Source organism: Urocitellus parryii, chromosome 6, assembly GCF_045843805.1.
Source record: "Urocitellus parryii isolate mUroPar1 chromosome 6, mUroPar1.hap1, whole genome shotgun sequence".
NCBI lineage: Eukaryota > Metazoa > Chordata > Mammalia > Rodentia > Sciuridae > Urocitellus > Urocitellus parryii.
In genome coordinates this window covers 183190215-183202668 of record NC_135536.1, presented here as the reverse complement: position 1 = coordinate 183202668, position 12454 = coordinate 183190215, and the positions used below count along the sequence as shown (strand labels likewise).

Sequence of the window (12454 nt, the reverse complement as noted above, 5' to 3'; positions counted from 1 at the left end):
AGAAGTGTTTTCTTGTAAGGAGGTCTACAGAGTGCATTACACCTTTAACCTGTCTCTCTTGAGGCAGAGGAGCAGGATTTCTGCCCAAAGTCAGCACTGGCCAATGCTGGCCTGGGGTCAGATATGGGCATGGGTTAGAGAAGACCAGGATTTAAATTCTGAAGTCCTATTTACCAGCAAAAGGACCTCTAGTTATTATAAGATAACCCTCTGATGAAGTTCATGGTGCCTCCTTTAGTAGCAAAGCACACAAAAGATAGAAGTTGTTCACAGAGAATCAGGAAGATGGATAAAGAGGGATGATAACAGCATTGTCTTGCAAGATTAAGTGATCTGTCCAGATCTTGGCAGATCTTGGACTAGAAACCAGGTTTATAAGTGATAATACTATATTTTCATCAGCTTTATTAAAAATCTGCTTAAAATGTGCTGCATCTGTTTTTGCTTTTCTGAACAGATTTTACTTACTATTGATTAAACAATTTTTTTTTGATGGCTAAAGGCATTACTAACTTATGTATGAGCCAATTCTGGTGCCAGTTGTTACTGTATGAGACCTTGCTCCATAACTGTCTTAGTTAGCACAGAGCACCGGAGTAATCTGAAAAAAATATAGAGACAAGGTGGCTTCCTACTGTCATGGGAAATCATATTAACTTTGTGCAGTACAGTGACTACATGTGAGAGAACAAGGCTAAACAAATCTCACTGAGGAGTGCTTTAGCCAAGTCCCAATAGATCACGGTCACAGTCATAAACAGAACAGGCCTACATGTTCCTGTAGATCACTAAATCAAGTAACCTTTGGAAAAAGAGGTGTGAGTGAACAATGTAATCCTTAGTGTATGCCAGGCATGACTCTATTCTTTTGGCTATTCTCAGTAGTGCTAATATGAAATTTGTTAAGAGGTTTACTAAATCATCGGGTCTCCTGGAATAGCAGAGACCCCCAGTGGATGCCTGAAATCACAATTGGTACCAATGCTATCTAGACTATTTTTTCCTATTCATACATATCTATGATAGAGATTAATTTATAAATTAGGCATGGTAAAAGATTAACAACAATAGCTAATAATAAAATACAACAATTATAAAATGTACTATCATAAAAGTTGAGTCTCTCTCTTTCCTGTTGTACTTTCATCTTTTCACTTAAAGGAAGCACTTCATGGCTTCTCTTTGTCATAACAAGTTTCCAGCATCGTTAGTGTTGTGCTTTGGAGCCATTGTTAAGTAAAAATGAGAGCTTTCTGAGCACAAGCACTATTTTTTTGTAAATGTATTTCTTTAATAAATTCTTGGCGAATTCGTTTTCTGTTTGTATCATGGTATTAAAATGCTACTATGACAATTGATCTAATAACTCTGACAGCTGTTGTGTGTCTAAGGGTGGGTAGTCTATACAGTGTGGATATACTGGGCAAAGGGATGATTCATGTCCCAGGTGGGACCAAATAGGACAGTGCAAGATTTTACCATGGTACTCAGAATGCTGTGCAATTGAAACTTATGAATTATTTATCTCTGGAATTTTCCATTTAATATTTTTGAACTGCAGTTTGACCACAAGTTACTGAAACCTCGGAAAGTGAAACTACAAACAAGAGTGGCTAACTATGTGTGCAAACTAACCAAGCTGACTCTAAGATGAATGTCAATAAAAGAAAGGCTTTCCACCATTGATTTTCAATATTAAATCAGAGGTTAATCTTGCAGAAGAAAAGAATGTGAAAAGATTCACCAACAAGCCTTTGGAGATTGTGTCATAACAGGCAGATAAAGGAAACCCATTTTTCCCGTTTCTCTACTTTCCAAATATTATAAGATATTGTTGTATTTCCTTGACAAAATAAAGAATTTTTCTTATAAAAAGCAAAGCACCTGTTGGAATAAGATCAAGATGATGGTTTAATCCTTTTACACAAAGCAGTAAAAAGCCCAAGGTTAAAATGTAAGGTTCAGGAATCAAACTGACTAGGTTCAAATCTTAGCCCCAGCACTCAAATAGCAGAGACCCTGGGAAAAATTTTGAACCTCTTTATGCTTCAGTTCTCTTATTGTATCAAATAGAGACAATATCTGCTTCTCGGAATTGTTGTGAAGGTCAGATAAAATAGCAGGGCCTAGCAAGTGCTCAGTAAACATTTTCAGACAGATGAGGCCATCCTTGCAGAACACAGCAGTGAGATTCTTGAGAGAAATATGGACAAAGAGCCCTGGGGGCAGAGGAAGGAGGAACTAGCTCTGGTTTGCAAGTCAAGAGAGACTCCTCAGAAAGGCTGACATTTGATCTGGGTACTTAATTGGATGAAGAGTTCTCAGGACAGAGAAGAAAGAAAAGGTATCGTGGGTAGATAGAAGGGTTTCTAGAGAGATGTTAAGGCATGTGGTAAGAACTGATGTGAGTGAGCACTTAAATTCATTTTGTGAAATTTTGTAAATGTATTTCTTTAATAAATTCTTGGCGAATGCGTTTTCTGTGTGTATCATGGTATTAAAAGCAATGAGCTAGATAGAAAGGTCTCAGACCTCGTGGAGTTCACGGTCTATTTGGGGACAGGCAGTAAGCTAGTAAACAATCAAGTAAGATGTTTCAATTGTGATAAAAGCTATGGGAGAAATAAATCAGGAGATGTGGCACATAATAACTCAAGATGTGATAGACGATGACTGATAATTATGAATTAATGCTGTGTGAACTTGGTGTGACCCAAATAAGTGATTTTTTTAAGGGAGCCAGAATGCTGGAAGGGGATGCTCCTGTTGGGTATAAAGGAAGTCTAAGTACCAGAATTGCCTAAGTTTGTGGCTTTGTACTTGCATGTTATTGTAAAATAAAACCTATTCGTTTCTTAAATGGGAGGGTTCAGGAGTCACCGGAGATTCTAATTCAGTTGGTTTGGGGTGATGATTGCAATGTGCAGCCATTGAGAACTACGGAGCTTGAGCAACCCCTTAAGATCCAGTCAGCTGTTGTCTGCCTTCACTCCAAGAATCAGTGGTGGAAAAGCCACAGGATTGACGAGGGGTTACCGTGTGGCCTCAGCAGCACAGGGCTGGAAACAGAGGCTGAAAAATGCTTTGTCAAAGTATGTCTCGGATCATACACAAGTCCCAATGGTTATTTTCAACAGTACTCATCAGGGGACACTGTGGGCATCCACACAGATCCTGTCACCTGAACCTCCCCTTTCCTGCAGGGTGCCCATCCTCCTGCTGCTGTGTCCTTTGCTACAGGTGGTCCTTAGGGTGACCTGCCTTGGAGGGCTGCCATTAGGCCATCCCAGAGGCCTTGTCTGTCCCCACAGAATTTACCCCTCTCTGGGGGCAACCCATAACCAATAACTGATACTGGGGGTTCAAACATTTGAAATAAGACAATTTACATTGCAGAGCTCCCTAAGGGTCAGATTCACTGATATCACACGCCTGCTTGGCTTGCTCCCTTTTGCCCTCCTCTCCCCTCACTTCCTTACTGTTTTTTTTCTGGAAGTATTTCCTGAATACATCATTTGCAGCGAATCTTTGACTCCAGGGTTTGTTTCTGGAAGAATCTGAACTAAGACATTCTCATCATCCTCACGCTGATTCCTTGGCTGTGCTCCAGCTGAATCAGAATCTCCAGTGACTCCTGAACCCTCCATCTTAAATCTTTCTGGGAGAACATGGACCAAAATCTGCACATTCCTAGAGCTGGGCAATCTTCCCCTGGGAACTGAAGGCTACACTTCATCTCTCACCTGGATTCAACATTCTGAATGGATGCCACACCTGGTAGGGGGCACCTTCCCTTGATAGAGAAAGGAGGTCACAGGAATTGTCAATGAAGGAAGCAGGGTCCCTGGTGCCCCCTCTGTGGATTCTGGTCTGAGAAGCATGAGTTACCATCTAAAATACTAGCAGGGTTCACCAGGTAAACCATTCGCTTAGGAATCAGAGGGAGGAAGATGGTCCTGAAGCAGGGTTTTCCAGAGCCTCTGGGGGAGTCATTAGATTCTACTTTGAATGGTGTCGGAGGCAGCAGTCTCTGGGTGTGGGGACTCTTGGGATCCGGGACCAAGGTGGGTGTTCTTGTCTCTGATGGCAGGAGACAATGATGCTAAAAATACAAACTCTTTTTGACCCCTCAGCTGCCATTTTAAAGTGACTGAGATGGGGTTGGGGACACAGTGTAGCTTTCAGAGCCCTGAAAGAACAGACCCTCAGGGTAAGTCATGCCGAGAGAATGGTCGTAAATGTCCATCTTCTCTTTGGGAGAAATAGAGGTGACAAAGGAGGGGAAAGATGTCTGAGTAAATACTATGGGTTGTGAGCTGAACCTTTTAAGTTATTCTTCTCCCATGCTCTCAGAATATTCCTATTCAGAAATACCCCTTGTTTTTACAAATGACCCTGAATAGTTTATTGCAGCCACTTCTCTGGAGCTGGAGGTATGACTTTGGGGCCATTATTCTTATTTAGGTACAATTTTATCACTACCAGAAAGCTGAAAGGAGCATGCTCATATATAATATATATTTTCAAGAGAATGATGAGAACCAAGTTAACATAGGAAACAAAAATCATCCCGAGTTTCTTGTTCCTTTCCCCTGCCGCTTCTTAATGCGTATCCTTCAGGGAGAGGAAGTTGTGTCTTCCCTCCCCCTATTCAGTCACACTTCCCTGGTCTTGGAGAGGGGCTGGATCTACTGGCAGACAGATTGATCTGAGAAAAATGGCTTCTGTCTTTCCGGCTGTGGTTGCAGATTTGCCTCTGAATGGACAAGCTGCAGATGCAGTGGCCTTGTTGGAACTGCTGAGCAGGCGCTGACATGAGCATCCCATCCGTAATATGAACCATATGTTGGCGACACAGTTAAACCACCACCACCCGTGTTCTCTTTTATTTTTATTTTTTGTAGTTTCCTGTGAGGCCACTTGAGATAGAGCTAAGCCCTATAGGCCACCAAGTAAAAGAAAAAACACTGCTCGGGTGGCCCTCCACACATTGTGTTGGTTTATGGGAATAGACAGAAGGTAGGAAAGAAAGGACCTTGTGCTGTGGAGGGGAAGTCCACCCTTCTGCTTTGCTGCCGTTTGACGTGCATGAGTCACTTGACCTCTCAGGCTTAGCATCCTCATCTCTTTTGGGTTTGGTTGAATTGACAAGTGGAGCTTCAGTCATCAGGTTGGTGACAGGGGCATGTCATGAGGTGACAGGCTGATCCCTGCAGAGACGCTACACCTTCCACCTGGGCCTTGAGAGTATTCGAGTGTTTAGAACCCAGCGAGGACCTACCTTGACTGTCCACAACTGCAGGATCTCACGTCAGTCGTAGGTAACACAGGAGCTCAGCCTTGAGCTCTTCTTGGTCCATCCCAGCACTGGCGAGCCAGGGGTAATAGAAAGTGATTCTAGAAGGGGGAATCCAACTTCTGGGAATCTCCAAAGGTCTCAGTGAGGAAGACAAAGACGATTTAAGAATTCAAGGTAGGATGTGAGGCCTGGATGAGAAATCAAGGCAACCTGATGATCCGCCAAAGTGGTGGATGGAAATAGACTTGAGTGTGGGGAGAAAGCAGAGGCCCACATCTCTTTTCAGCCGTTGATGTTGGGGATGAGGTTCTTGGTTCCTTCTGACCCGGTCAGGAGGATATGAGGGTTTGATGAGTTGCATGCCCCCAAATTAGTGCAGAGTAATTTTAGAGTCTGTTGCTAGCCCCAGCAGAGAACCCAAGAGACTGGCTGCTTCATGAAGTTGCTGTATTGCTTCTTATTGACTCTTGCCCTTTTCCTTGAAGGTCAGAGCCCCATGTGTATGGACCCTCAATTAGTCAAGCTACTATTAGCACTCTAGCAGATTCCAAGTTTTATTTGAGACTATTGTTACATAAAAGCAGTGCAGATCTGTGAATCCTGTGATAAGCACCCTTCTGGTCCCATCTGGTGATGGCTAGGTTTGGGTCTTTGGTCCTTGTGCTGCTTTCCAGTGTCTGCTTTGAGCTTAGCTGTGCAGTTAAGCATGATGACTTTGTGTGAGGAGAACCCCAGAGCTAAGGTGGAAGTAATTTAATTTAAGCACTTGGGGGCTTTAGCTGGCTTTATGAGCATAAAAGATGTCAGACACATACCCGGTCAGATGTCATTCACACTTAGAAGCCCACATACTCAACACAATCGCATTTGTAGGGACATTACTCTCACTTAGAATTAGACACCCACGTGCTGCAGATCCCCATTTGGACATATTCACACTCAGGTGCCACATGCACTCCCCTGGATACTGGCCACATTCACTCCTGCACTCCAGGCCAGATACATGTAGGGCAATGCGCATGCTCACTGAACTGTTCACCTCCACCTGTATTCTGCACTCATCCAAGTGTGTCATACTCTTACATGCCTATCCCTTTCCCATTTGCATGGCTGACCTTTCCCAGGCTCAAGGACATTCAGGGAATACTGGCCAGATGGAGGATGTTACATGTTCTTGGGAGGAGCCTCTCTGTAGTCTTTTTTTTTTTCCTCTCCCCTTAATGAAACAGTCCTGTGCTTCTGTATTAACCAAAATTGTGCCTCTTAACCAAATGTCTTTGGATGGATAATCTGATCAAAGAATAGGAGCCCCGCACCACATTCTTTAAATAAACCATATGCTAGTTCACTAAGCCATCTTTAAATGAGTGGTTTGGGGCCACTTCTGCAACCACCTCATTAATTCCCGTTGTCTCCTTTGGGAGGCACTTTGGGAAATTGAGCCTCTGTCTTCAGTCATTATTCCCAGAGACCTGTGCAATAAAGGTCTTCTCAAAGATGAGCATTTATTTGAGAGAAGCACACACTTGGCATTCAAAGAAATGAGAAGATGTTGTCCAATTCACAAACTGTACATTTGGCATAGAGCTGATATTTAATAAGGGCTCAGCCATCTCTATGCACATGCTAGCACTTCTTATATCCTTCTAAGTTGAAGGGAATGATATGAGATCACTAGACAGGAGCTCCAGGGAGTCACTGTTTACCTTGATTGAAGTTTCTGCGTCCAGTCAGGTTTGGTTTCATGCTTGCTTTCAGTTTTAATTCAATCCAATTTGATTCATTTCAACAAGCATTCATTGATCACTTGCTTGGTGTCAGGCATCCTGTTGAGCAGTGTGTCTGTGGGGAGAGTGACTCAGAGATAATGCAGCTGCACTCCCTCTTTCTTTAAGGACACAGTCTAGCCAGCAAGACAGTCGTTCCACCTCATGTTGTTGCAGAACCGACCAGAGAGTGATTAATTGAGTTGAAGCAGAGGGAATAACCCGTCCAGAGTGGGCAGATCTGGACGGGCTTCATAGAGGAGGAGGAGGAGGAGGAAAAGCTTAGCTTGAGGGAAAGTGGAGATGGAGAGGACTGTAAAAGAAGTACAAGCTGGTGATGGTGTGGGCTGAGGTCCAAAAGATGTTTGTGAAATAGCGAGGATCTGGAGCTGCTGGAATGAGTGGGGAGGGTCTCTTGAGAAGATGTTCTCAAAGGAAGATGGGAAGCCAGGTACACAGGGCTTCAAATGCCAAGATGAGGAGTTTAGAATATACAAGATAGACACCAAGTACTTGAAGAGGGACAGTGCTATATGATTAGGAAGATCAATGGGTGGACTGATTAATTGACCAAATCAATTAGAGGCAAAGAGACCAGTTGAGTCGAGGCAAAAGGTAGGGAAGTGCCTAACCTAGGCATTAGCAGTCCAAGGGTAAAAGATGGGCAGCGGGGGGGGGGGGGGGGGAACGCTGCCAAGGTCACGACCATCGGGCTTGTTGAGTAGAGGAGGAGAGTGAGAACTAAGATGGTAGGAACTAAGGATGATCCCTAAATTCAGATTCTGGCTACCTGAGAGATGGTGCGACCCCTTAGTCAAGAAAGAAATGAAGGAGGAGATACACCAGGTTTGTAGGTGTTGGGGCTGAGTGGCATTTTGGACATTGTCAATCAGAGCTGAGTTGGGACCTCTGAATGGAAACAGATCTCTACAGAGCTCTAGGTTTGAAGACCTACAGCTGGGGAAGGGGGGATAGCTGAAGTGACAGCAGTGTTTCCCTATGGAAGAAGTTGTGCCAATTCCTTGAGAACAAAGGAGCTTATCCCTCCAGAGGTTGCTCATCTGTCTCTCCTCTTTCCCATCCAGCGTTTATCAGCTGGTGGTCAAGGAGGAGCGACTTCAGAAGTCCCGGAGGGCGGCTGACATCATCGAGTGCTTCTCGGTCCCTGTGAGCTACAGGAATGCCTCCAGCCTGGATTCTCTGCACTACTTTGCTGCTGAACTGAAGCCTGCCAACCTGCCTGTCACTCAGCCGTTTACAGTGGGTGACAACAAGACATACAATGGCTACTGGAACCCTCCTCTCTCCCCACTGAAAAGCTACAGCATCTACTTCCAGGCACTCAGCAAAGCAAATGGAGTAAGTCTGGCCACAAAGAGGCCATTTCTTGCCTTGTTTGGGTTTCCCATTCTCCCATGAGAGGTTCAGCAAAGCTGAGTAGAGGTTGACAAACTGGGGGTCAAATCCAGACCTATGCTTTGGGGGATTTTCGATAAAGTTGTTTTTAAATACAGCTGAGCCTGTTCCTTTGCATTTTCTCAATGGCTATGCCGATGTTTGATAGTAAGGTTGAGCAAGTGCAACAGAGACTGTGCACCCCAGAAAGCCTAAAACATTTATTCTGCTGCTCTTTATGGAAATCATTTGCAGCCTCCTCTATTAGAGTATGGAGAAGGTGCTGCACTTGAGCAAATCACATGGTCTTCCTGAGCCTGAACTTCCTTATCTATAGTAGTAATAACTAGCAAGCTACCTTGGTATGGATGCACTTGCATGTTTTAGTTCACCTGTGAATACTATTCCCTTGACATTACCATTAGTCTCATTTGAAAATAGTTTTTCTCCCAGTAACAAGGTAACTGTTTTGATGTCAAATATTTCTTTGATCAAGTAGTGGTCTAGTCATAAAAATAACTACAGGATTAGAAAGGATCCTAAAAATTATTGAGCGCACGCACACACACACACACACACACACACACTTGATAGAGCTTCAGTCACTATTACAGCGTGACAGTTAACTGGTATTAGTGCTTATTTTTGAGTACCTGAAAGTATAGATACTTTACTTTGTTGATCTTTGGGGTGGTGTTAAGGACTATGGCTCCAAGAAAGCTTTGTCATATACATCCTTAAATATCTCTTTGATTATGGCACCCACATATTGCTCTTGGTCTACACTCTTAGGGGTCTATAGAAATAATGTGGTCCCCTTCTTAATTGCTGTTTCTTTCACTGCAGATCCTTTCTACCATCTGCCTTCTCTAAAAGCACACCTATCTGTTTTTTTTTTTTTTTTTCTGCAAGCACAATATATTTGGTCCTTCTTGTACCATGAGCTGGTATTTGTCATCTGGGATCCTTTTATGAACACATGATAGATTTCCAGAATTCATTCAATAAACAAGCCCTGTGGTTCACACTGTGGTTATTATGTGCCTTCCAGGAGCTTATAGAAATGGAAGGAAGCCTGGCATGTGCCATGTTATGTAGTATAGGTGGAGAAGGCAGACATTCACCAAGAAAGAAAGATCAAGACCAAAGGGAGATTAGGTGAAGTGTATGGTGAACGATCTGTCCGTGCTCCGGGTGGCCAAGGTAGAGTTGAGTCTGTCAGTGGCAGTCATCGCCTGGGACAAAACCTGGACTGAGGAGCTAATTAACATTTAGAATGTCTACATGCTCATTTAAATTCCACTTTGGTATTTCAGTTTTGCATTTATTACTGGTCCAAGCAACACTCCTCACAGAGAATATAAAACTACAAAGAGAAGCTGCCAGACTGCCTTCCACCTGTCCATCTGGTCCTCCCTCTGCATGAAGCACTCTGATGTATTGAGTAGGCAGACACAAAGATGGGAAGGAGCATCTGGGGGCCCATCTTCTTCTTAGAGCTCTGTGCCCTCATTTCAGCACAGCTCTCTGCACAGCCCTCGGCACAAATCAAGAGATAGGGTTAGGTTTTCCAAGCTGGGAAGAGCCCCATGGATCCTCTTCCACATTCCCACCAAGATAATCATGAAACCAAGCAATAGATCAAGTCTGCAGAACCCAACACAATTGTCTCCTAGAAGGAATTTCCCCAACCCAAGCATGGTTGGCCCTGAGCAGAACAGGGGTGACACAGGACATTGATTGGAGGCTTTGTTTCCCAGTCATCATAGCGTAGACCCCCTTTTTAAGACACAGGATTTTTCAATGAGAAAAAAAAAAAAAGAAGAAGTGATCCACTCTGAAATTGCCTTGTCTTAGAAGTTGTTTCTATTCCTGCTTCCAAGAGGAGCCAGGCCATTTAATGACTGACATCTCCTATCCCAGGTCATGCATACTCTCATTTTGGAACTAGGATTCCCAGTAATGACAAGCAGGCCAGAAGGGAATTGAATGAATGCTTATGCAGAGTGTCTGGGGTCTGCAGTTGGCCTCATGGGAACAGAAAGAGGAAGAACAGTCGGATCTGGGCACTCAGTGTTGTATTTTCTGGCAAGGAGAAATCACACATTGCTTCAAATCACTGTCTTTTATTATTATGTTTTACTGAAAAGAGTTGGGTGAAAAGGTCAAAGGAAGGTAGAGAGCAGCCATGCTTACCGTAGCAAATCTCTGGCTGGCTCCTCAGATTTCTCTCTCATAGAAGGCAGCAGACATTGGAGGATTTTTTTTAGAGACAATGTTGTAACCCACAAATTCCTGATCGGCCAAGATGTTGTTCTTGTGCAAATACATCAGAAAGACATTCTTGGTAACCAGAGGCTCCCACATGCCCTACTCCTAATAAATCATTTAAAGAGCAATTGACCAAGCAATGAATCAAAATAAAGAAATCAAGAATAGACAAATATGGAGCTAAAAGATCCACAGTGAACATGAAACTAATTAGACATTACATTAACGCTAAATAATTGCTCTAAATATGTTCCAAAACAGAAGGTTAATGTAAAAAATAATTACTTAAAGACATAATGGAAAAATGAACAATTGTAATTTGGGTTCATAATTCACTACTATGTCAACCAAAACTGAGAAAGGGTTGGAGGACTGAAGTGTGAATCAAAAATCTGCTAATTTTCTTCTGTTGGACAAAAGGGAACAAATAACTATTATTTTATTTTTGACAAAGAAGATGTTTAAAAGTAATTTTAACCTCATTATTATTATATACTAGTAATACACAATATTGGAGTTCATTTTGACATAATCATGCATGCATGGATTATGAATTGTAATTTTTAACACAAGGTTGGACTTTCAATTAATAATAGAAAAGCCAAAAAACAATCTACAAAGAAAAACAGGGACAACAAAGGACACTATCAGTGAACATGAAAATCAGAAACTCTAAGACAAAAGACAAAAACTCTAGATTAGACAGGGGAAAGAGTGGTGTTCTTTTCCCCTTCTTAAAAAAAAATAGTTCAAGTAAAACTCAGAATTTTGCAAACTTATATAACTAATAGATTAAAAAGCAAGACGGGGGCAGTTCTATACCACTGAAACAACTGAAAGGAAAACAAAAAAGAACATTTTTTTTGCAGAGAATTGTGGGACAGATGGAATAATTTCACCCCTCTATATCCTACCTACAACATTTATGCAGGACATAGTAAGGGAATTTTAGGATCCAGATGTTCCCACCAAGATATGCATGAAATCAAGCAGCCAACCAAGTCTACAGAACTCAAGACAAAGTAGTTCTAGAGTAAATTTCCCCACCCAAGCACAGAGAGGAGTGACCTCAGCAGAACAAGAGTGACATGGGACATCAATTAGAGGTTTTACTCCCCAGACATCAGACAACAGTCTCCCCCTCTTTATTCTGTGGATATTAAAGATAATTTGTCAGCTTAGCACAGTGGCTGTAAATTCAGCCTTTACAATCAGACTGCCTAGGTACAAAAAAACCGGTAGCTTTGTGGCTTTAATTAATCTATTAAAAGAGTTAGATATGATCGATTAATTAAAGGCACATATATCAAGCACCCGATGCACATCAGAAAGGCATTTGACTAAGCTCAGGAAATACATCATAAGGCAAAGAGAAAAAGCTCTCTGCACACATAGTGTTTGCAGTCTAGCGGGGAACAGACCCCAAATAAATAAATAAATCAGTGAAATAATGTCAAATCGTTTATCATTAGGTTTCAGAGTGTGGAAGTCACTCATTAAAGGCTAGCTATCCTTGCATGAGGACAAAGACATTTTGTAAACTCTATAGTGATCTGTGAATATTAAGTATTTTTATTCAGCCCTAGGAATGCTGTAGAGAATTTAAATCTGACATGCATGATATGATACAGTTCTCAGAGTCCTTTCAGGTATTTCATGAAGTAAGTTGTTCACAGGCCATTGTGTTGAAAATGTTTTCATATTAGCAATCTTGTAGTTGTGC

The 12454-nt window shown here is 42.4% G+C and overlaps 1 protein-coding gene across 2 annotated transcripts in view; it reads left to right on the top strand.

Annotated features, from left to right (window-relative positions):
* Positions 1-12454, top strand: part of Ptprt (protein tyrosine phosphatase receptor type T) — a 1043151-nt gene that overhangs the window by 810488 nt on the left and 220209 nt on the right. For both annotated transcript variants that reach the window (XM_026383218.2, XM_026383217.2), the window contains exon 12: positions 8151-8424. In XM_026383218.2, the coding sequence (XP_026239003.1) occupies positions 8151-8424 (274 nt within the window). The remainder of the gene's footprint in view (positions 1-8150; positions 8425-12454) is intronic.